Genomic DNA, 26,691 nt, shown 5'->3' with positions numbered 1-26,691 from the left:
CATATGCAGAGTCTAGAGCGGCAGGAGTTCGGGGGCGTGGCTCAGCAGCCGAAGATGCCTCGTAGGTGGGCGTGTCCGCCGAGTGAGTTTCGGAGCTGGGCGTGTGGAGATCCAGCGCTGCTGCTGTGAGGCCTAGAGCCACGGGAGTCACGGAGTGTGGCGTCCCATCCACGGGCCTCACGGAGCGCGGCGTCTCGGCCGCGGGCTTCACGCGAGCTGGCGTGGAAACAAGAGGCGGCCAGCAAACAGGTGCGGGATCAGGCAGCGGAAGGCGGGTTGGTGCGGAGAAAGGCTCCTCGTCCTCGGAGCTGCTGGGAGCACAGCCAAGAAAGTCCCACGGCTCCCGGGTAGCCCGGCCTCCTCTGTAAAGAGAACCGAGGCTAACCGCACCAACCCGTATTGCCCCCCCAAAAATTTCTCCGCTCCGAAAATCCTCCACAGGTGAGAGGGAGCGCTGAGAGCGCCGCCGCCCACCTTTTCTCCTCCGGCGCCGGGAAGTGGAGGAGTTTTCAGCCGCATACTCCTCCTGAACGCCGTGAGAGAAGGGAGTGGGTCGGATAGCCAGCCTGGATCCATAAAACGGATTACTTGCAGCGTCCATGGTTTTAGGTCGGTTCTTCTGTAACGCTGTGTGAAGGACGGGACGAGGAGAGCGGACGCTAATGCAAGTATCATTTATTATAGAACAGAAAACAAAACATAAATCAAACAGAAACTCAGAAACAGGAGACTAACTAACAGGCAGGATTTAACACAGACGTATACACGCACAGAGACATGAAACAGGGCTAAGACCTGACATCTACTCTCTATTTATTTTTTTTATTCTTGGGATATTTATCTATCTATTTTGTATATTCTATTTCTTTTATTGTATTCTTTTTTTATCTATATATCTATTAATAACAGCTCTTTGGGTGTAAAACTGGATCGTGAGATCACAATTTCGTTCCACCTCATGTACCACATGTGATGCGAATGACAATAAAATCTCCTTGAATCCTTGAATCCTTAAGCCAGCCAGAAGAAAACAAACTTCTGAACTTTCACTGGACGTTATCGTAAAAAAAAAAAAAAAAAAAGATTTTATTCCAAGTCACATTGGAGCATTTCTATTTGCCCATTCTCCAATATGCTAATAGATGATTCACAGCGTCAGTGGGAGAGATACGCAGTTTTACTCAGGAAGGTTACACTGACTAAATAAACATCTGTCAGGTCAATCTGGCTGCTCACTGAAACACTGCTGAGTCAGATTCACTCTCGTACACACAGGATCTGTTAAACTCACACCAACAACACACACATCTCACTCTGCACACACTGTCTAAACACTCCCTTTATAGTGTTTCTTATATTCCTTTTGACTTTTATTTGATGGAAGACAGTATAAACACAAGACCAGAGGTGGAAAGTAACTAATTACATTTACTCACATTACTGTAATTGAGTAGATTTTATGAGTAATTTTTCTTTTTTAAAGTAGTTTTTAAAATAGGTAATTTTACTGGTAACACTTTCAGTAGTTAATGTTGATTTGAGCAGTAATTAATGAATAGTTATTATAAAGGAGACTTCACTAGTAAGTAGTTCTCTGGGAGATATGTAAGTCTCAGTAATTATTGTGGAGTAAATTGTGAACTACTATAATCATTAGTTCAGTACTATCTACTGAGTTATTATTCAGTACTCCCTGGTAGTTAATAGAAAATATTTAGGTGTTAATGCAGCACTATTAATTAGTTACTGCTTAGTTCCTGCTTAGTTACCTATTAACTATGGAACAGTATTATAAAGTGTTACCATTTTACTTTTACTTAAGTACATTTTGACACAAGTAATTTACTTTGCTACATTGGAAAACTCCCCGTTACTGAGTGAAAAATTAAATAATGGGGGAAAAAAAACTGATCTGAAAAAAACTGAACTGATCTGAATAAAAAAAAATAGAGTTTTGTTCTCCATAGTAGCGCAGCTGAACTTCTCCATGCAGTGTTTAACATGGAGAGACACTGTGTGAAACAACTGTGCTCGGGGGAACCAGTGTTCTGTCGAGTTATGCTACCCATCGATATGTGCTTCTTTACGGCACTGCACATGCACCGACCAACAGTTTTTTTTTTTTTTTTTTTATGTTTTCATGTTTTTAATGATAATTCCTTAAGTTTTTATTTTTTGGGAACATTAAACAATCTGCTTGGATGTTAAAAAAAATGTAAATGGCAGTTAAAGCATAGCAATGGCAAGTTAGAAAAATAATAATGAATTGTAAAACTATAAAAATACGGTTTATAGTCATATAGCTATATGACCATAAATCTCTAACAGTAAAGAAAAAACATGGATCATAGAAACCTATACCACTTGTTCTTGAAAATGTTTTATAGGGTGGTCTGAACATGAAATGAAATTCTGCCTGAAAGGTGCAAATTATTGAATTTAATAATTATTTAATTTATGATTTTAAATAAAAAAAAAATGTACACCAAATAAATAAAAGTAGCAATGTAACTTTTTTTCTCAAAGTATATTTTAAATTGAGTACTTTTTTACTTTTACTCGAGTAGATTTTTAGATGGGTACTTTTACTTAATTACAATTTTCAGTACTTTTTCCACCTCTGCACAAGACACAAGACTTTGGGGTCTATTTTAACTGTAGGTGAGCCGTCAACCGTGCAGCTCCATTGAGGGCCTATCAGTGTGTCTTTGCTGTCGTAATGACAGGAAAAGTACACCTTGCCCAGCTCAAAACATTCAACAGGCATGTTAATATATATATATATATATATATATATATATATATATATATATATATATATATATATATATATATAATAATTATTCATGGTTGTGTTTTGAGCTTCAGGTGAAATAAATACTTGCTATAATAATAACTGCTATAAGGAATGTGGCATACGCCCCCAAGAAATCTGATTTAAAAACTGTGCATACACACACCTAAATGCTGTTTCCTCTTTATATAAATCACACTCTGCATCGTATTCCTCCTCTATACACATTTACCCATAAAAGGTCTATGCAAATCACTTACTGAATATTTAAATATGGAATTCCCCATTCATCCTGAGCTGGATAACGGAGGAATGCACCGCAAAGAAGCGAAAATTTGGACACTCAACCTTCTGTCTTTCGAATAAGCATTTTAAATTTCACCATATAATTTCTAAAAAACGTTGGATGGAGGATTGAAAAAGTGGTTTTACTTCTCTTTGCAGTATTTGTTTTTTGCAGATTTTTAATTTGGCACCAATTCTTCCCCATACCTAGGGGTGTGTTCATGTTTTATTTGTTTTACTGTTTTAGTGTTTTTGAGATCAGATGTTCACTAATCAGATTGGTGCAGAGTGGCGGGTAACTTTCTTTATACTGTATAGATTTACTACAGTGATGTAAATTTATTATTAACACTCTTTTAACCACAAGATTTTGTTTTACTTCTTGTGAGCTCCAACATAGATCCAACCATAACATTCAACGTTGAAATGCCAGCTTGAACTATACTAAATAGTATTTGTAATTAGTTTTGTCTTTCAGTTGTTCAGGACATAAAACACTGTACTGAATTGAAGTGAACTTGTTGCTCTGTTCATCAAAGCGCACCGCGTTTATTTCAAACCAAATACTATTACCAAAACTATTACGCACAGGAAACTGGTGCGTGCGCGCTCGCGACCCCCGTGAGTATATGCGTGTGAGTGAGTGAGCGTGTGTGCGCGCGCATTTATTTATTTTTTTGCTTTCTCCTACTCGCACCTACTACCCACACACGGGTCTCTCTCTGTATCTCTCTCTCTCTCCCTTTCTCTCTCTCTCTTTTGCATTACGCATTCGGTGCGCTCAGGGTTCGCTTGGATTCGATTCCCACCCGCATTCAGGACGACCACGCCTCCCAGCGTCTGCGATTGGCTGAAGCTCCTCAGATTCTCCAAACAAGGGCTCCTGAAGCGATTATGTACTACCAGCCAATCCCTGGCCATGTGGGCGGGGCTTGTCTGAATACAGGTGGTGGGGAACAGAGTGTTGGAGTGCTGGAGCGCACAACGAGTGAGCGAGTGGCGCTCGCGGAGGGATGGAGCTCGATTCGGTGTTTTTCTTTTGAGTTCTGGACTTCTGGATTGAGGTTCTGGATTCACGCGACGTGAAGTTGTGGGCCACGACACGGACACGCGCACACGGATCTATCTAATCTCTTCTGATTGGACCGCACAGGTGTTCTCCAGGAGTTCTCCAGACCAGGTGTTCATCTCCAGGTGTTTTCAGCAGAAGCATGCCAGAAGGCGCTGCGGCGCGTGGCGCAGGGCCACTCGTGGCGCACTGATGAGCACCGTCCCTGTCCTACGTTGACGGTGGCGCGAGGACGGTGTGAGGATGAGAAGCGCGGGGCTGCTGCTTGGTTACTGCCTGGTGAAGGTTCTGGTGTGCGACGCGGGAGGAGAACCCGGGAAGAACCCGGACGGGTCCCTCGCGGCTCCGGGCTCCAACGAGTCCAGCCGGGACGGCGCGCCCGACGAGCCGCACATCGAGGACCGGTGCCGCGGCTACTACGACGTGATGGGCCAGTGGGACCCGCCGTTCGTCTGCCGCACGGGCAGCTACCTGTACTGCTGCGGCACCTGTGGATTCCGCTTCTGCTGCGAGTTCAAGAGCTCGCGCCTGGACCAGACCACCTGCAAGAACTACGACACGCCGCCCTGGTCCATGACGGGCAGACCCCCGCCCAAGAAGAACGACCCCGCGCACGACCCCACCAAGGATAAGACCAACATGATCGTGTACGTCATTTGTGGAGTAGTGGCCATCATGGCTCTGGTTGGGATTTTCACCAAACTGGGACTAGAGAAGGCGCATCGACCCCACAGGGAAAACATGTCCAGGTATGGGGACACAAATACACACACACATAAATACATATATACACACAAATAATTAATCAAATGGCTCATCAAATGATTGAAACGTTCAGGTGTTCCTGAATCACCTCCATACTCTTGTTGTACTAATAATTGGGAGCTTTGATCATGTACACTTGTTGGTTATTAGATGCTTGTTGATTCTTGGATTCTCAAAGGTTAAAGCCAAAAACAGAGTTTCATCCAGTGACAGAAGAGAAATTATGACTAACGCTTCATTCTGCCAGGAGGAAAATGAGAACAGCACTTTATCTGAGGAGCCCTTGCTGCTGTTCCTCACTGTATGAGTGTTTTTATCTGAGTAAAATAGAAAAAAAACAACAGCAAACAGCAATTATTCACTTGTCTTAGTCATTTGTGGGGTTGGGATTTTCACCAAATTGGGACTGGAGAAGGCGCTTTGACCCCACAGGGAAAACAGGTCCAGGTATGGGGACACAAACACACACATATATACATATATATATATATACACACATAATTATTAATCAAATGGCACATCAAATGATTGAAACGTTCAGGTGTTCCTGATATTGCGTTTCGGTCATGTACACGTTTTGGTTATTAGAGGCTTGTTGATTCTTGGTTTCTCAAAGGTTAAAGGTACATCCAGCAACTTGTTACACTGGAAGGGAAATTATAATAAACGCTAGCCAGTTAGCATAACAAGCTCAGCTCTGTGGAGTCAAACGCTTCATTCTGCCCAGAGAAAAATGAGGAGCTCCTGTTGCTGTTCCTCACCTACTCTACTTTTCACTTTTATTTATTTAATTTAACTGCCAGATATCAGTTAAATAGTGTCTTTATTGTTTTGTTTTTTTAAACAATATTTTATTATCAGTTTTGAGCAGTGAGTCAGGTAAGTAGTTCCAATCTGTAATAGCTCTGTAAATCACTGTTTGTGAGAAAAACTCTGGAATATAATCAAGAGGAAGATGGATGATCACAAGCCATCAAACCACCAAACTGAACTGATTGCATGACTGGGCTTTTATATAGGTTTGTGACTTACTGTACTGTTTGGAGTACATATAAAACAATAAGGTTTTAAATTAAGGATATGATTAGTATAGGGTTTACTTTGTCCCACAAAATTACACAACATTTTAGAAAAACAGCTAAAGAATTTAAACAATAGACCTTATAAAGAGATACGCTAACAACTTTAACACGGCTTCCTTTACTAAACTAAATATTTTAAATACTGTAGTTCCACAAACACTATAAATGGTTCTAAAATACTCAATGTTTAATATTGAAAAGAGATATTTCTCAAAAGCTCTATTGCACAAATAAGACACAATAATTTAATATCAATTTACAATATGTTATTATTAAAGCCATTAGAGGCTTTACAGTATTAAAATCAGCCACAATTCCCTTCTTTCTCCAGTTAGCAAATACATTTAGTTGAGTGTGCATTAAAATAATCCTTAAAGCTACAGTATTAATATATTTAAACAGGGCTATAGTTACTGCTCTTTAAGTTTATTTGCACTTTGTATCCAGAGTTTAAGGGATTTTTATCACTTGTGCTAAATAAATGATTTTGTATTTCAGAACTGATTCTGAGCTTATCTGAGAAACAAGAAGAATTTTTCTCCACACTGTGGATCAATTGCATAATCTCGTTCGTCTCTTTTCTGAGTGAGTAATTGCTGTTTGGTGTTGTTTTTCTATTTTACTCGGATGCAAACACTCATATTGCAAGGAACAGCTGCAGGAGCTCCTTAGATAAAGTGCTTTTCTTATTTCTCTCCAGGCAGGGTGAAGTGTTTGACTCCACAGAACTGGGCTTGTTATGCTAACTGGCTAGCATGAGCTAGCGAGCTGTATCTGCTTATTTGGCGGTTATACAAAGCGAATGCATACCGGTTTTAACTTCCCTTCCAGTATACGGCTGTTTGGCTTCAACCTTTGAAAAAAACAAGAATTCACAAGCCTCTAATAAACAATACGTGTACATGACCAAAACTCCTAATTATTAATGCAATAAGAGTACATTTATAGCCAAAATACTGATATTGATACTGATTAGGGCTGCGCGATATTGGTAAAAATTACATTGCAAATGTTCTTTTTTTGACTATATATATTGCGATATTAAACAATGCAAGGCCCATGACATCACCAGCCCCGTCCCTACATATGCACTCGTGTCTCGTGTCTGGACCAATCAAGAGCTGAGTCAGGGCCGAGCTCAACTCAAAACCTGAGGAAAACAGCAAAACAACTGTAATCGGGCCTTTAATCAGACATTTAAATGGCTTTTTAAAGGGTTAATAAGAGCGTTTGTTTTTCTGGGATTAAAAGTGTGAATTCAGCTGTAACTGGAAATATCTGCTCCTGAGAATCTGAGGATATCTGGACTGAGGTGCACAGCTTTCCACACGTGATCACGTTTACAAGCACGTGCCCAGCCATGTGTATGGAGCCTAACGCTTCTCAAGCAGCAGCAGCCCGTCACTCACACAGACACAGAGACAGCGCTGTGTATCTACTGTATTTCTTGAGTCAAGAATTAAAACATTGCAACATGACGTGTTTGATTTAATTGCCTTAAGTGACATTGAACGTCCTGCAATGTAACTATTCACGATGACGATTCTTAATCGATATATCAAGCAGCTCTAATACTGATACGTCAGAATCTGTGTACAGTAATCTTCCTCCAACGATGAGTCAAAAACACAGCCTTACTCTGCTCATCCACAGTAAAGAGATCAGGCCATCTATAGCAGATATTTCAGACAGTGAATCTTCACCACACACCCTCTCACACACCTCCAGGCTGTTGGAGATGAGCTGTAGGAGAGCATCCTGGGAATCAGAACTCTGGTGGTCTTGATTGGGTTATGGGTACACTCCTACTGTAGGTTTGAAAGAGGATTCTTCAACTTGTAACAATAGTGGAGCTCGTTTTAATGCTGTAGAAACATCTTAAAGTGACATATTTGTGAAATAGGTCCAGATATACCCTAAAAACAGCACATATTCACTATTTCCTCAAGCTGTTGGAAATTTAAAAGAACTTCTAGAGATACAGTGCTCTGGTGGTCTTGGTAGACCTACCATGATCTACCACATCCATTGAGCAATGGGGATACACCATACTCTACTACTGAAAATGGATTTCTTTAATATAAAACTATATAGAACTATTTTAAAGGACCAGACACTCTTATCCAGAGTGACTCATGTATGAACCAAGTATGAAAAACATGTCTAGTTGTTGGAGTAGATACTTTTTAAAGGTTTTTGAGGTACAGGGAGGTTCTTTAACATTGAAAACCATTTAAACAATAAAAAACCTGAAACTAGATGTAAATTATTGGGCGAACATGTCTAGATATGTCCTAAAAACAGCACATATTCACTATTTCCTCAAGCTGTTGGAAATTTAGGAGAACTTCTAGAGACACAGTGCTCTGGTGGTCTTGGTAGACCTACCATGATCTACCACATCCATTGAGCAATGGCGATACACCATACTCTACTACTGAAAATGGGTTTATTTAACATAGTACTATATGGAACTATATTAAAGGACCAGACACTCTTATCCAGAGTGACTCATGTATGAACTAAGTATGGAAAACATGTCCAGTTGTTGGAGTAAATACTTTTTAAAGGTTTTTAAAGTACAGAAAGGTTCTTTAACATTGAAAACCATCTAAAAAATAAAATAAAAACCTGAAACTAGATGTCAATTATGGGGAGAACATGTCTAGATATGTCCTAAAAACAGCACATATTCACTATTTTCTCAGGCTGTTGGAAATTTAGGAGAACTTCTAGAGACACAGTGCTCTGGTGGTCTTGGTAGACCTACCATGACCTGCCACATCCATTGAGCAATGGCGATACACCATATTCTACTACTAAAAATGGGTTTCTTTAACATAGTACTATACAGAACTATTTTAAATCCAGATATACCCAAGTATGAGCAAAAAATGAGAAAATATATCCAGTTGTTGAAGATCTAGGTGAATGTGTGGAGCATCTAGGGCGTATCATCTAGCATAGTCCACTCTAAAGACTGCCTCCAGCTGTTTTTCCTGGTGATGTTGGTGGGCTTATATTGACCCTACCACTATTCATTCACACTCATGTAATAATACACAAGGTACTTGTGGAATCCAGGAACTAAAAACCATATGCTCTTATCCAGAGTTACTCTTATATGTGGATTATATAAGGAAAACATGTCTCGCCCCCAGGCTGGTGGAGATGTAGGAGTATGTCTAGGGACGTAGTCCACTCTATAGGCTTATGTTTATATTGTGTTTTTCATTGGCTTGGTGGACTCAAACTGACCCACCATTCATTAAATAGTGAAATACAGTCAGAATGTAGCGCTGAAAGTGTAGGATCTTCAACTCCTAACAGTAGTGGAACCAGTTTTGTTACCATAACTACCATATAGTTATTTTATTTATTATTCAGTTCTAGTAATGGTTTTAAATTAATAATTTTAAAGGTTTTGTGCTTAAGCAACTGCTTCTCCAAGGAGACTGGAGAATGGGTCGGAAAAATACCCCAAAAGAGGTGTGGAAAAAAGGCGGGAAACAGAACACCGCCCAGTCCTCTCTTTATGCTCTCTTTCGAGATATTTTCTTTTCTTTTCTTTTTGTGTGGCTTTCTTTTCAGATCTATTTCCTTCTTTTTTCTTTTTCTTTTCCCCTCTGTTATTGGTGACCCCTTTATGAAGGTGCACCAGTGAGGTCTGGTTTGACTGAGGTTTATATAGGGTAGTGCACAGGTGTAGCTGGTTGACGGTGACCACCGCTGGGGATTCTGGGAGTTGGAGATTTGGCATCCCACTCTACCATTTCCTCCACTATGTCTAAAAGTCCCCCTGCTGGCAGCCCGTGGTGCAGCACTGCCCGGCACAATTTTAGTACCATATAAATAGGTTGCCATAGTTTTACTGTAAATATAATGTTTTTATCATAATATTATATCATGATGTATTTCTTCCTTCTTGAAAACGGTTTTGTATTTTATATTTACACCGAATGTGCGGCACTTTAGTTTTATCGTAGAGTTTTGTTGCTACATTATTTAATCTTTGTTACGTTTTTTATTTCGCTACATTTTGCAACAATAATATTTGTTATTATTTCACACAAAATCAGTGTTCTGGAACGTTTGCCAGTTCTGACGCTGTCAGTCTGCCTACTCCGGACCCTAAACTACTATAAGACTTCATTTCCCAGAGTCTGCTGATCACGTGATCCTACGGCGTTCCTGCTCCCCCAGTTACTGATTGTTTTCACTGGGCCTGTCTAGCATAAATACCACTCAGTTTGGTCTGTTCCTTGGCGAGCATTCCCTTTGTTTTTTGCCTTTTATTACCCACTTGTTGTTGTTTTCGACTCTCAATTCTATGCCTTGTCTTTCCTATTGTTCATTCTCTTTTTTTTTAATCAAATGTTTGGCATTTTAAGGAGGATGAGTTATTAAAGGTACATTGCAGGGACATAACAAGGGGGGAAATAATACAAATAAATAAATAAATAAATAAATAAATAAATAAATACACATTTGGCAAAGGACACAATAATAATAATAACAATAATAATAATAATAATAATAATAATAATAATAATAATAATAATAATAATAATTAAAATAATAACAATCTTAGACCTCTCTTTAGCCTTATCCGGATGGGATTAGTTTCTCAGTGGGATGTCTGTAAAAAAATATTTCACACTTCTACTCAGTAAAAAAATCTTGCATTTGGATTGGAATTGAAAAAACAGGAGGACCAGTGAGGTTTTAGGCTTTTTTCTCGGTCACATGACATCGCAATGATCGTTCAGTAGCTCCTCCATTTCCACTCGCTGTTGTGTTTAGCCCAAAGCACTCAAAGTGTAAGTATGGTGGGCGGCAGTGAACAATAGGGGTGTCACGATCTCGATATTTTATCGAAATCGAATCGAAATGAGGTCACGATCTCGAGTATCGAAGTCAAAAAGAGGATCGACGATCCCTCCCGCACGCGCTACGCAAATAGCGCAGCGCGCTACGCAAATGGCGCGGCACCAACACAGCGCATCCTATTCATTTAAATAGAGATAGCCACTGCATGAGCGCAGTCGGCGGGAGTGTGATCACTGTTTTTATCTGTCCAACGGGGGAGGGGGGGCGGGGGTTGGGCGCGCAGGTTTTGTATCTGTATCTAACGGAGGGGTGGGTGCGCGCAGGTGAGAGCGTGTGAACTCGCTGAAATGCGTGTGTCAGTGTGACTTGAGAACACTGACTATAGATCACAGTGAGGTGGATTAAAAATCTTAAACTTATAATTGACTACACCTGTTGCTTTCCATTGAATTAAAAAAACATCTTTCTCTCAGATAAAGTAAACACAAGCGTGTTTCTGACTAAAATAAAAGCTTTTCAGGAGAGATATAAGTTATGTTCAATTCAATTTTATTTATATAGCGCTTTTTACAACAAAGGTTGTCACAAAGCAGCTTTACAGGAAAAACAGGTCCACGCCTCTTATGAGCAGCACCACAGAGATGCCAATTTTATGGTGACACAGTGGCAAGGAAAAACTCCCTTTAAGAGGAAGAAACCTTGGAAGGAACCAAGACTCAGTCCGAGGAACCCATCCTACTCGGGTTGACCCGCTATGTGTAAATATTTATAAGACAATACCCACATCACTTATCTAACCAGCCTGTACTGATTTCTGCCCCCCAATAATGCTTTCAATAACCTCTTGTAACCCCTGGGAGCCAGGGGTTACACTCTAATAGCCTTTAATAGTCTTCAGTAGCCTTTAAAAGACTTACCTGGCGGCCGTGGTGTGTCCACTAAACTCCGTAGTTATAAACATCCTGAGGTTAGCAGCGCGCTAACTGACCTGTTTATAATGTAATCCGAGCAGTGACTCCGTGTCGGCTGTTCTAAACTGCTGCTGTTAGCTGCTTGGGCTGAAAGATGAACTGTAGTGAGCTGTATTATCCGGTTAGTCGGGTTAAAACCTTTATTTGTTTACAGAAACAGTAAAAACGGACTGGCTGAGCTCTGTAGCCCGTGGCTGGGCTGTACTGAAGTAGTGACTGAGTGAAGAGAGCGGGGCTTGTGCTGCTGCTGCTAGTGGTTGGATGAAGAACTGCAGCTTCATGTAATGAGCAGTTTCACCAGCCATCCACACACAGCTCTGATAAACTGCTTGTTTTAATAGTGCACACTGTTGCTACCAAAAAAAGTCACTAGATGGCATTACCATATATATCTTAATAAATAATAATATTTATAATATTTATAATAATAATAATAATAATAATAAATATATTATTTAAATTTTATGAGGCATAAAATAATAACAAGAAAAAAAAAACAAGAAAATCGAGAATCGAATCGAATCGTGACCCTCAAATCGAACATGAAATCGAATCGAGGATTTAGAGAATCGTGACACCCCTAGTGAACAAATAGCTATTTTATTAAACGTGAGGGATTTATTAAACTCAGAGATGTGGATCCGAACGGGACTTAAATTATTGGAGGACCCTGAAAAACAATTCAGCGAAAAACAGTAGATAATTCAGCCTGTAATTTTTTTATAAGACGTCTGAGAAAACCACGTACATGGTCGTTCTGGACAGGAATAAAATCACAGAGGAAACAAAAAACCCATAAAAGAGAAAATTAGTCCAGATATGACCCCCTGAGAACCTAATCCCATCCAGATAAGGCTTGATTATGGGTTTACAGTGCACATTTACTTCATGAGACAGGACATCCTGTGACCCTGTCCTGCTCTGAAGGTTAAAGCTGATGTTGAAGTCAGTAACCCAGATCAGAATCAGCCCTGAGCTCCAGCATATGTACTTCTTTCCCCAATTCCACAAATAGGTCATCGCTTCAGATATAAACAGAGATGGTGTAGACGCTCTCACACACACACACACACACACACACACACATGCAGGCTCATGATACATAGCCACTGGGCTGTTGATATTCACAGCTAAATCAAACATTAAATGTGTTTTCATAGCAGATGGGTTCAGTTCCAGAAACATTTGGGAAAGTGTTGCAATAAAAAAAGCAGAGTGGAGGAGCCTTCATCATTCCAGTGCCTCCACGACCACAGTTATTACTATTGTCACATAGAGAATGCAGGAAATATACCTCCAAATGAACCAGAATATCTTTTATATTTCAGATTCTTCAAAGCAGCATCTCTTGCTTGGATACAGACAGTTTTGCACATCTCTGCTGGATTTTCTCAGTCAGTTTTATGAGGTAGAGTCACCTGGAATTCAGGCTTTCAGTTAACAGCTGTGCTGAACTCATCAAGAGTTAATAATATCTTGAATTTCTTGCATGAAAGGAGACTTCTGAATATGACAAGCTTCAACAACAGAGTCATTAAAACAGCGTTTCAGAGCAGCGCAGTGACTGATCCGCTGTACCGAGCTCCAGAACTGTTCGGCACAGGGTTTACGGATCAGTGCGGTGATGCTGTGGTGTTTCCACAGGGCGCTGGCGCAGGTGATGCCCTGTACTGAGCTCCAGAACCGTTTGGCACAGGGTTTAAGGATCAGTGCGGTAAGGTTGTGGTGTTTCCGCAGGGCGCTGGTGCAGGTGATGCGCCGTACTGAGCTTCAGAACTGCTCGGCACAGGGTTTACGGATCAGTGCGGTGATGCTGTGGTGTTTCCGCAGGGCGCTGGCGCAGGTGATGCGGCAGACGGCGCCGGGGGAGCCGCTGGAGCGAGAGGAGGGCCTGGCGGTGCACGGGCAGCCCTACGAGAGCCTGCAGTGCAGAACCACACCAAACAACCTGCGTGAGTACCACCTTAACCTCCCCCTCGCTCGCTTTCTGTAGTCCAGCAGGTTGAACATTTGGAGAGCCTTTAGTTTTGTTCTGGACTTACTATGCATTTGCACTTGTGTTTATGGCACTTAGCAGACGGTAGGGGTGGGCGATATGGCAAAATTATCATGATAACGATTCCATCACAATTCTTTTTTTCCATTTTCTCCCCAATTCACACGGCCAGTTACCCAACCCACTCATTAGGACTCCCCCTATCACTAGTGAGGCCCCAACACACCAGGAGGGTGAAAGCTAACACACCTCCTCCGATACATGTGAAGTCAGCCACCGCTTCTTTTCGAGCTGCTGCTGATGCACATCAGCTCACAGACGCCCTGTGCTGCAGACATCACCCTTTAGTGATGTGGGGAGAGAGCACCATCTACCCACCCGGAGGGAGCAGGGCCAATTGTGCTCCCTCTGAGCGCCGGCAGCTTGATGGTAAAGCACTCGGCGCCCCAACACAATTCTTTCCATGTTGATTGAGTACAACCAAACAATCTAACCATTTTTAAATACAGCACAAAAAAAAATCATTTTGGCCAAGCCACATTTTGAATAGCTTTTAATCTGTTAACACTGGTTTAAAAAGGTAAGTAAAAACACCATTCAGGTAAAGTGCAATTTGGCTGTAAACAGCATGCATATCACAAAATAGAAAGGTAAGACCAAGACTGTAACAATTAAATTAAAGCAGTTAAAAAATAGTCATTCTTGCTGTAATTTAGGTATTACCATTAATATTCAACACAGTCATTTTAACAGGATTTGAAGACTTAACTGCTATAATTTCTTGCAGTACAATGTAATTAAGAACAAAAACACCTTGGATCTAACATGTTGACACTGTATGACAGAACAGAACAGAATTTTTTGCCTGGAAAACTTAAAGTTTATAACCTTTTTCTGGCTTGAGAGTTGTTGGAAAAGTATTTACGGCTGGGTAACTCAAAGCACGGCATTGATACGTTTTTGGAGGCCCTTGTTTTCCACTGTTTTGAAAGGAACCATGTGCTTTGCCAGTTAAAAAGTGATTGCTTTTGTTATCTCTCTTTATCATTTACTTGTTTTCTTGTAGGAAGTGTCTCTCTCTCTAATGAGAGCGTAGCGTTAGCTTCTGCTAGCTGCGGTGTAGCTAATCTTTTGGTTACCTGACTTTCAGCGTAATTACTGTTTGGGATGTCGCCTTTTTAAGTGGTTGAAAGTGTTGGATTCATTGTGTGTTACCATTCGACGTGCCATTCGACGGCCTCTGTGCTAATTTTGCAGATCACTGTTGTTTGTGTCGTGTCAGCTTGGGAAAATCTGAACTGAAGTTGCCCTTTTTTTGGGAACTAACTCTCCTGCTGTGTTTTCATTCATGGCTTCACGCTTGTGAGAAAGGGGAGGGGAGGTAGGCTAAGGTGTTCCAGTGTGCTGACTGGTTTATATGCTGGCCACTAGGGTGCGTGAAAGGGAACTAGCAAATAGTGCGCTTTGGCTGAGCACAAAACTGCTGTAGTGGACAGAATGTGCTTAACAATTCAGACATTTTTTGCAGATATGTTATAAAACTTCACGATCTGTTATAGTCATATTTCACGCCCCAAGCAGACAGGCTTATCCACACCGACTTCTAAAGTGCTTTGATGTTTGTTTTAAAAATATCTTCAGTTAGTTTAATTCAGAAACACTTTAAATAAATGGCTCTTTAGTCAGTGGGCAGTTTTTAGTGATCTATAGGTGAGGCGTGAACCGTGCAGCATGCAGCTTGATTTAGGGTGTGTCAGTGTGTGTTTTTGCTATCGTAATGACAGGAAAAGTACACCTAGCTCTGCTCAAAACTAATTAAGATTAACTTGCCATTTCCTTTAAAGTGCAACTAAACACCCTGATTTTTGCTGATTTGAAAAAGGCTAAAAAATGGGGCAGCCAGTTTGGGAGGGGCTCTGGGTGATGTATGGGTTTAGGGGAGACTAATTAATCAACAAATTGATAAGGTAAACATTTGATTGATCGATTAAACAATAATTATTAGAGGCAGATAACTCCAGGGCACAATTGTGAAAGCCCAGTCAGCGTCGTCTCGGCCGGTTGATTATATTTGGGATAAGGAGGAAATGGTGTAAACTCAGTCTTTCCGTCCGAGCCGCCTGGAGGACTCTCGCCGCTCAGAATTTAGCAATAGAAGCAGCTGGAGCTCATTCAGCGCGAGAGGCAGCTGCGAGGTCCCGCGGTTATTCAGGAGGGTGCGGATCCCGGCGGCAGGACTTGGCCCTGGCTCAGGGGGAAGTTGTTACCGCGGGCCATTTTTGGCATGTCCGGTGGGCTGCGGCGCCACTTACATCTACAGTGATCATTTAACACTCTGGGGTGGTAATTACCACCAGCTCAGCGGCTGACTAATACACACAGCGACGCTCTCTCGCTCTCAGTAGCATGCTGGCGAGTGCATGCGTAAGCTGGACGCTAATCACCGTGATGATAAGCTGCTGCTGATGGTGATGCTGATGCTGATGCTTCCAGTGTACACACCTCCCGAGTGTTCCCTCAGCACAGCATCAGGACAGCTATAGCACAGTGGGTCAGGCGCCGCCAGCCCGGGTCTGACTTGCGGGTCGTCTGTGAGGTTTTTGAATGGGTAAATATTGAGCTAGTGCTGGGTGGATGGATACTTTATTGATCCTGAAGGAAATTAAGGCATCCAGCAGCAACAACACAATACAATAAGAAATATATTCAACATCAACTTGCTATATAAGGTATATAAGAACTATCTGTAGTAGATGTTGCTAGTGGCCATTAAACAATTAACAAAGCACAGTGCAAGGTGCAATGACATTGGTTATAAAAGTGACTGATGTGCCATAGAAGTATCAATATCTGTCATCATTTAGTGTGGGAGGTTTCATGGCTAAATTGGAGCAGCCTGGTGGCCAATCTTCATTAATTGCACATTATTGCACCAGTAAGAGCGTGAAGAGTGTGAAGGTTCAATTAGCAGGGTAAGAGCACAGTTCTGCTCTAAATATTGCAATGCACACTATAACATTATGGGGGACATACCAGAGTTCAAAAGAGGACAAATTGTTGGTGCACGTCTTGCTGGAGCATCTGTGACCAAGACAGCAAGTCTTTGTGACGCATCAAGAGCCACGGTATCCAGGGTAATGTCAGCATACCACCAAGAAGGACCAACCACATCCAACAGGATTAACTGTGGACGCTGTAAGAGGAAGCTGTCTGAAAGGGATGTTCGGGTGCTAACCCGGATTGTATCCAAAAAACATAAAACCACGGCTGATCAAATCACGCAGAATTCAATGTGCACCTCAACTCTCCTGTTTCCACCAGAACTGTCCGTCACCACAATAAAGTATTGTGCTCTAAAACCAGGTGTTTCAGTTTCACTGTCCAACCCCTGTAATTTACTGTGTTAAACAGCATCATCCAATGCACGTTACTGTGTCAGAGACTTTTATATATGTTTATACAGATACACATGGTTAGATGTACAGCAGAATAAAAAAAATGGATATTCTACTGGTATTCACCTTATTGTAACATAAATCACCAATACTTTTGAGCAGAGCCCTCCAGCTCAGTCCCAGTATGCAGCTATGTGTGTATGTGAGAGTGTGTGTGTGTGTGTGTTGTTCATGCTGCTGGATGCTCTTTGCTCTGATGGGTTTCCCTCAGCTGAGGGCGGATGTTATTGTTGTGTATGGAATGGATGTATGGGGATGCTTGGCTGAATATGCCTGAAGGTGGAGTTCAGATGGTGATTGGCCGGTTGTGCCGGTGGTGAGCAGCAGATGATTGTCCTGTAGGAATAGTGCAGTGGAGTGTGAGGGACTGGTCACTGAAGATGACCCACTGACATTCTGCTTTCATTCAGTTGCAGGACCACCCATACACACACACACACACACACACATATATATATATATATATATATATCCCATAGGTGTAGTGCAGTCTTTTCAACTTTTTTTAACCATGGGACATGAAAAAGTCATAAGGCACCTGTGCCTTTACTTTTGGCATGTTTATGTATTGTGTAAGTAGACGAATCTTATCTAATAAATTAATAAATAAGGCTACGTTCACATTACCAGGCTGAAGTGACTCAACTTTGATTTTTTGCTCAATGTGGCTCAGATCTGATTTTTTCATGGCTGTGTGAACGTGCAATACAGACGAAAATGATTTACATTTTTACAGAAACTCCCCCGCAGTGCCGACCTCTGGGCACTATCCCTCATGCTCCAGCTTAACTGATCACCCAGCCAGAGGGCGGTGCTCGAAAAAGGATGTTCTCGAGAGATAAAACGTGAGACGTTAAAACTGTAGGCATATACAGGGAAATGGGCTAATTCTAAGGATCGATTCTGGTTTATATGAATCAATATTGGATCATTCAAATGTTTTTTGTTTTTTTTTTGTTGGTGAAAAAGGAGACGTTTACACACGTATCAAATGTGCAGCATGTAAGGCGGATTGGTTTACATTACACACAGATCACTTACATTTACAGTGAATGTGAACCGTCAAGATAGACAAATCAGATCTGAGCAAAAAATGTAAATCACAAAACAGACTATACTTGTTGATAAAGAAAGTGAACTCTATAACGCATTGGGCCCTATTTTATCAAAGTATGTACCCGTGCACCTTGCACTATTCACTGTGTCAGTCTGTCTTTGCTATCGTAACAATGGGAGAGTACACCTTGCACAGCTCAAAATGCGCAAATGGCATAAACTAATTCTCTTAATTAATCATGGGTGTGGTTCAACTGACCTGCTTGTTTGTGCTGTTTATTGTCGATGTAAAAGATGGGTTTGTGCACTGCTGTGTTGCCAAGATAGCAATGAACATCTGTTTGTTGGCGTCTGTCTAGGTTGTATTCAGTCAGTGGAGCTCCTGTGTTTTTTCCAGAACAACACACCCATCAGTGTAGATATATTCAGAAGCACTGTTGCTGTTTAAACAAGGCAGGAGGCAAGAGTGAAAATAGATTTTTAGGTGTTTCGAGTGATTTTGAAGCATTGCTGTGAGGATTTGATTGAGTTCACAGACAAATGCAGTGTTAATATAACCACCCACCTCATGATCCTCAAATTTAACTCATGGTCATGTTTGTAGATTATTATAATGGAGGTTTTCTCTGGTAAACGTGGATAAAATGATTTTCCCTGAAAGAAAAAACAAATTGATCACTTAAAGATAGAAGCTGTGGTGGAAAGATCCAGAGAGCAGGGCTGGGATTCTTCATGTACTGGAGTGTGTGTGTGTGTGTGTGTGTGTGTGTGTGCACGCACTGACACTTGAGATGCTACAGGGGGATGAGTGTTAACGGGTGGAGTGTGTGAGTGCACTCTCTCGGCGGGGGGGAGTGTTTAGGCACAGCGGAGTGCTGGAAACACTCAGGCTCTCAGCGCACTGAAGGAGGGGGCGGGGTATTACTGTCACAATAACCCATTTTACTATACGATATATTGTTCCAGAAATAATCACGATAAAACAATACTACTGTACTTTCAAACCTACTGAATTTCATACCACTGATATAATATTTATGGTAATAAAATAGGCAAATATTAAATATTAAGGCAATTACTGAAGATGCACCCCAAGGAAATTTGATGGTCAAATTCCCAAACCAAAGAAAATTAAACATTTGCTCTTAGATACAGACAGTTTTGCACATCTCTGCTGGATTTTCTCAGTCAGTCCCCTGGAATTCAGGCTTCCAGTTAACAGCTGTGCTGAACTCATCAAGAGTTAATTAATTACTTGAATTTCTTGTCTCTTAATAAAGTGTTTGAGATAGGCCTGTCACGATAAAAAAAAAATAACGAAAATAACGATATGTTGTCCCAGACATTATTGCAATAAACAATATTGTTGGCATTTTAAGACTATTAAATGGCACTAATGTAATATTAACATAATAGAATTACAAAGGAATTACACCCTTTTAAAGATAATACAGACCTAACAGCTTGAACTAAAGTAGGTTTTAGTCATAAATAATATTTATAAACACACGCAAAGTGCGGAGGCAAGGGGAACCGTGGGTCTGCCCCCGGTCTGTCCCAGCTGGCTCGCGTTGGACCAGCATAAAGACCATGCGTCAGCCTTTACTCGAGAGATATGCTGACGGTGAAAGAAAGGCTGAGGCAACACAAACCTAAGAGACACTAAAGTTAAGCGACTAGAGCCTCACTGGGCCATTACCATATTTCTTTTTCTGTGTTGATTTTTCCATTTTTCCTAATAAAGGTACATACATCTTGAGTTTATTTACTCCCTGTATTTGTGTCTCTCTGTGCTTCTGCACTAGCGGGTCATTGGCCACAGTCACAATATATGTAAGTGCATTTTGTAAATGCGAACACAAAAGACGATATCACGATAATTAAAATGATTGAGGTCATGTCCATTTATTGAACGATAAGAAGAGGTAGAGTTACAGGTATACAGTGAATAGTGAATATTTGAGTAATGTTCTAATCCAGATTATGAGAAGCAAGAACTACTCAACTAAGTAAAGAAAAAAAAATACTTTAAGAAGAAAAGAAGAATTTCAAGAAGTTTTAAAGTATCCTCAGGTGCAGTCACCGCAACGACCATCAAAAATATTATAATGATGAAACTGGCACTCATCAGGACCACTCTAGAGAAGGAAGAGCAAGAGTTTTCTCTTTTGTACAGTATAAGTTCATACCATCAGAGTTACCAGACTCAGAAACCGCAAGTGCAGATGACCTCGCCTGCATCTCTGTGAGCTGCGGCAAGCAGCTGCTAACCGTGGCAGAGATCAACCTCCTACGACTCATTCGGTTGGGGTGTCCTGCTGCCCGCATGGTGCACATTCTCCCGAAATCCAGAAAAACCAAGCTGAGATGTTTACAATCATGTAAAAATAGTTTTTTTTTTCTATCCAATTTGTCATGCATTCTTTATTTCCCCTTTATAATTTAACTCAATTAACCCTCCTGTTATGTTATGGGTCAAACTGACCCGTATAAAAGTTTGAAGATCTAAAAAAAAAGGAGTCAAAAGTATTTTTTTCAGTATAAAACTTCTTCTGCTTTCTTTAATTAATGTAATCAACATCGGTTTTATTAGACATGACTAAAACAAACAAAAACTGAGACTAACAAAAAAAAAAAAACACAAAAAAACTGACTACAAAACAAATGACTAACCGGGTCTTAAACAAAGAAATGAAATAAACAAAGAATAAAACAATCTAAAGAAAACAAACCGGAAACTAAACTTACAAAAAAAACAAAAAAAAAAAAACAGCAGGATAAAGGATAAAACAGACAAATCAAACAGACTATGTTATCTAAGACAAAATACAAATACACACAAAAAGCACGACAGAGAACAAAAGAGCACATGGGGTATTTATACACAGGCATACACAAGGGACACCTGTGGAATTAACACATGGGCGGGGCTACAAATGAGACAGGAGGGATTACAGCGGGGCTAAGGCGGAGACAGGACATTAACAAAACAATGCCATGAGCTCAGAAAATCAGATGGCTGGGAACACAGACAGGAAAAGAGAGATAGACACAGGCTAAGGTGTGACAAATAATTAGTAATGTAGTTAGTAATAAAATAGTTACACTGCTTGTTTGGATAATTTTTAATAATTGTTATTTTGGATATTGATTGGATAATTAAACATGCACTGGATCAAAGTGCTGTTCCTGACAAATGAACATAACAGGAGGGTGAAGAGAGAAAATATAGTTCTAATAGGTTTATGTTATGTATAAATTGCAGGTTCAGGTGTGGTCAGGTGTGACGGCTGTAGCTGTAAAGGGAAGTATATCACCTGGCTGCTTCTCTCTCTGAAAGCCATTAAGGTGTTTACTGACCGCCGGCCCTCCCGGCTCTTTGTTTTAAAGCAGGGTTTTACAAATGGAGCCTGTCAGGTCAGACCAGGACAGGAAGTGCTTTATATACCCCTCTATAAACCAGTGAAGCACCACAAAATAACAAATATAATGTTCTTATATAAATCCATTTCAGAACAACATGCAGGCTGATACCACTCCCTCAGACCCCCGGCAGGGATTTATTCATTCAGCTGTAGTCTGGACTATCCATTTAATATACACTGATTAAAACAGAACATTATGACCACCTGCTTGTTTCTACTCCATGTTATATGTATGTGTTTTTCCAGCTCCACTGATTACACAGGACTCTGATTTGGGTGTCCTGATTCTTGTTAGGCTGGAGGGATATGTTAGTAGACGTTTTAGGGCTTTAAACTGAGATTTTTAAGAGAAATGCTCAAAACAGAAGGCTATGAGAATCACTGGCAAGATCATCAACATTTGAGTGTTTTCCTCGTTAAAATAATTATCATATTACCACAGTTTAATGTGTAGTATTCATTTTTATAGCCATTCTTCTTCATTACAAACATTAAAAATAATCTCAAGTAGCTAGCTTACTGGCTAACTTTCCCGTTCCACCTTAAATGTTCCAAAAGACAGCAGAAGCTGCAGCATTTAAGGTGAGTGGTGCTGAAAAAAAAAATATATACTAATAATAATATACTGTGCTTTTATGTTCTAGTCTATTTTAATACATAAGGTGCACTGGATTATAAGGCATATTTTTAAGCGAAAATAGTAAGGAACAAGGGTGTCGCCATGTTTCCCTTCTAATGGGGATTACAAATTTACAAATCTGTAATTCTTAAAAAAAACTTTTTTTCAAAGTAAAACGAGTACTGGATGTTAATCTACACAGATTTCTCTTTTGAAAACTGTTTATTTGGGTGATTAAAGTGCTTCTGTTTATTTACAGTAAGCTTAGATTTCCAATATTTTTTAACAGCGCCATTATTAGCAGCAGCGCTTAGCGCTAGTAATTATAAGCAGCGCTTAGCGCTAGTAAATGACTGAGGAACCCTGAGTGTTCCGGTAACCCAGGACACTATCAGCTAGCAATTCATATTAAATAGCTTGTTTTAACATGGTAAACACAGCAGAGTACAGTTCAATATACTCACCTCTGAATGGCGAAAGAGCTAGCGCTGTGGTTAGCGGCTAATGCAAATGCTAATGCTGCTGCACCTTGCCTTAGTGCTGGAGAAACTTCACTGAAAACTCTTAGAATGCTTATAACGCTGTACTTCAGCAGAGTGGCTTTACTGCTCCTAAATACCTGACTGCTAGAATTTATACATAAGGTGCACTGTATTATATGCACTGTAAATTTTTAAGAAACTTAAAGGATTTTAAGTGCATTTTATAGTGCGAAAAATATGGTAAAAGGTGTAATAATAATAATAATAATAATAATAATAATAGTAATAAACTTTATTTATATAGCACCTTTCATACATTAAAATACAGCTCAAAGTGCTGCACATAGAAAAAGGCAATCAAAACACTAATAAAAAAGGAAAAATGGAAAAGGAAAAAAATGTAAAATTAAAGATAAAAAGGAACATTCAAATAAGATGTAGTAGAAAACAAAATAATATAAAATAAAAATGATAAAACTGTAAAAGGACAATAATAACAATTAAAACATAAAACAAATGGATTAATTATTAAAACAAAGTTTAAAGAAATATGTCTTAAGCTGCTTTTTGAAACTATGTACTGATGATGCTTGTCTGATCTCACGTGGTAAATTGTTCCATTTCTTTGGAGCATAAAAACAAAAAGCTGCTTCCCCACTTCTCTTCTCTTCTTATTAACTTTTGGGAATTTAAGAAGATTGGAGGAGCTAGATCTTAAGGAACGACTGGGAACATAAAGAGACAGACAATCTGTAATATACGATGGTGCCAATCCTTTTAAGGCTTTAAAAACTAATAACAGGACTTTAAAATCAATTCTAAAAGATACTGGAAGCCAATGTAATGATGCCAGAACTGCCGTAATGTGTTCTCTCTTCCGTGTTTTTGTTAAAACCCTGGCTGCCGCATTCTGGACAAGTTGCAACTTATCAATCATCTTTTTTTGGTAGACCGGTAAGTAGAGAATTGCAGTAATCGATTCGTGAAAACACAAAAGCGTGCGAGAGTAAGCGTGTAAAAGGCCAAAAAGCTGCCCATAACGTTGAGCTTGTTCCCCCAAAGCAATTCCATTACCATACAGAACAGCAGCTCCACTGAGTCAACAGCTTTAACTCCTAAGCCTGAGTTAAAACACAACACCACCCACCACAGCCCCGGTTCTCCATCAGCGCCTGCTAACGGGTCCGGGCGAGGAGTAGCTTAGCGGAGAGGCAGCGACAAACGACACAGTAATTAATTCAGCCGAGAGCCGTGTTTGCCGAGCGCCGTCCCTCCAGTGACAGCCGGCTCAGAGCTGCCAGTCTGCCGGGCTCCGTCAGATACCGGAGGCTCATTACCGCCGAGTAAACTTTTAATCAACTCCGTCATCTTCTGAGAGCGCGGTGCTGTGCAGCGGGGTGTGAACAGCAGTGCTGCCTCTCCCAGACTCTTTACACACAGTTCAGGTTCTGACTAATTTTTGTACAATTTAAATTCATTTAAAATAGTTTTTCACTAAATAAGTCCTGATTTAATGTTTCCAATAAAAACAGTATTTATATATATTTTACTGATGTTGATAACAGTGCAGACATCCCAAGTTGCAAAAGTTGATTTCAGGGAGGTTAACCCCCACCCCCCCCCCCCACCCCAAAAAAACAAAACAAAAAAAAACTTGCACACACACCCAAGGATAACGAAACTTTACTTTTATATTAATTAATTTAACTTTTTTTTTAAATTAAATTTAGAGTATTCAGAGGTGAAATGAGTTTTATCTTTTTTCTTTTTGGAAGGCCCTGCATTGACAGTAACAATATCACAAAAATTGTACAATATCAAAAACATTTCATATCATATTACAATAATTATTAATATTGCCTCCGCCATGATCTGCTTTCTCTCACTCACTGAACAAATCCCGTCCGGGAGGGGGGAAAAACACTGCCCGCCCACACTAAAAACTGATTGGCTGTCTCACAGACTCTTTGCAGAGAACAGGCCAATCAGAACCCTCTCTGTTTTCTCTCTCTCCTTCCCACACGCGATTAGAGAATAAAAGTCTGTCGCCTGTGTGCGCGTTTGGGGCACTCGTTCTGAATTCCGTGAGATTATATGTGACTCGCGGGCATCAGGGAGCCACTACCGAAATGCGGGAGACTCCCACAGCATCAGGGAGACTTGGTTTGTCTGACAGTGTTCGTATCTTAACAGGACTAGACTGAGGAACCATGAGACTGAGTGAATCAGTAAGGCAAGGCGCTATCAGCTAGCAATTGTCTTACGTAGCTTGTTTTAACACGGTAAACACGCAGACTACAGTCCAATATACTCACCTATGAGCAGCAAAAATGTTTTCGCTGCTAATGCTGCTGCACCTAGCCTTAGTTTTGGAGAAACGTCATTAAAAACTCACCCCTATAACTCTGTACTTCAGTGGAGTGCCTTTACTGCTCCTTAATACCTGACTGGTAGATTTCATACATAAGGAGCAATGATGATGTTTGGGAAAATTCGAGAGTCTGAAACACTTTACACACAGTCCTGATTTAATGTTTCTAATAAAAAAAAATTGTATTTCACTGATGTTGATGACAATTGGTTCACTGCAAAAAAAATCTATGGGCAAAAACTTGACAAAATATATGTAAATTGAGATGTATTTTTTCGCACAAAACAGCGGAAAATTTAAATACTTCAATTGTCTCAAAAATCGACAGTGCGCCTTATAATCCGGTGCTCCTTATGTATGAATTTTACCAGATAAAGCCACTTAAAATATGCTGTAATCACAAAATCTCAAAATGAGAAAAGTACAACTTTAAGCTAAAAAAATATATATATTTTTTGACTTAAATTTGTACACAAGAATCAGAATAACTGGTTGACTGGTGACTTTGTGTTTATTTTGAGCCAAATTACTTAAAATAAGGTGAACATTCTAAGTTAGACTGAATAAGATCATTATTCCTAAAATAAGTAAAACAGTCTTACACTTACACGATGCTTAGTAAGACAATAATTCTTATCAGAGAAAATATGATATTATATATACACAATACGATTTATTGCCTTAAAATGAGATGATTTTACTTGCTAAGATTACATTTTTTGCAGTAGTAATATACAATAACATTAATTCTAAAATTCATAAAATCTCGCTGCAACATTAAAATATGACTATAAGACAAAAAATCCACATTTCATCTTTTGTTTCCAGGTATTTACAAAGTATTGCACAAAGTATTGGAACAGATCAACTTAACGTAAATTAAAGTAAATAAGACGTAATATTAAGTTGCTTAATAACAGTTGTTTTAGGCTCTTTGTTTACAGAACTCACAATGTTTCTGTTTCATCAACCTGGTCTACCTGTTTGTTGCCAGTTATTTAGTACACCAGTGACGACTTTCTTCTTCAGATCATTCCAAACAGTTGTTACAAGTTATGGACAATATTTGTGCTCTAATGGTTCTGATTGATTTTCCATCTTCTCTCAGCTTCACAGTTGCTTGTTTTTCACCCATAGACTCTCACAGCTCTCTGGTTTCCATGTTGGTTACTCCTCTAACTATAGTCTGCACAGATAAAACCTGCTATATAGTGTTGAGATGCCCTGTGATTAATGTAATCCTCTCTGTAATGTAATGCACGGTTGGATCAATTTACCTTGGTAATATGCTTAAAATAAGTAAAATGTATATTGTGTGTTTCACTATATAATAAATAATAAAAAAAAACTTAAAGTAAATGTTTAAATCAGGGACAACTAGTATTACTGGTGATCATACAGTAACTCAGATCTGATTTCTACAGTGCACCACTGTGCATTTCTGATACGTCTCTACGGGAGCAGCCGTCCCAACACTTTTGGCACTCTACA

The 26,691-nt window shown here is 40.0% G+C and overlaps 1 protein-coding gene across 1 annotated transcript in view; it reads left to right on the top strand.

The window, feature by feature from the left end:
- Window positions 1–4,073: 4,073 nt before the first annotated feature.
- Window positions 4,074–26,691, top strand: part of shisa9b (shisa family member 9b) — a 97,055-nt gene continuing 74,437 nt past the window's right edge. Inside the window, exons 1-2 of the mRNA XM_022666659.2 lie at window positions 4,074–4,897; window positions 13,627–13,748. Coding sequence (XP_022522380.1) covers window positions 4,392–4,897; window positions 13,627–13,748 — 628 coding nt within the window. The 5' untranslated portion in view covers window positions 4,074–4,391. The remainder of the gene's footprint in view (window positions 4,898–13,626; window positions 13,749–26,691) is intronic.

This window comes from Astyanax mexicanus, chromosome 3 (genome assembly GCF_023375975.1).
Source record: "Astyanax mexicanus isolate ESR-SI-001 chromosome 3, AstMex3_surface, whole genome shotgun sequence".
NCBI classification, from domain to species: Eukaryota; Metazoa; Chordata; class Actinopteri; order Characiformes; family Acestrorhamphidae; genus Astyanax; species Astyanax mexicanus.
The sequence above is the reverse complement of the archived record's forward strand: the minus strand, read 5'-3'. Positions and strand labels throughout refer to the sequence as shown.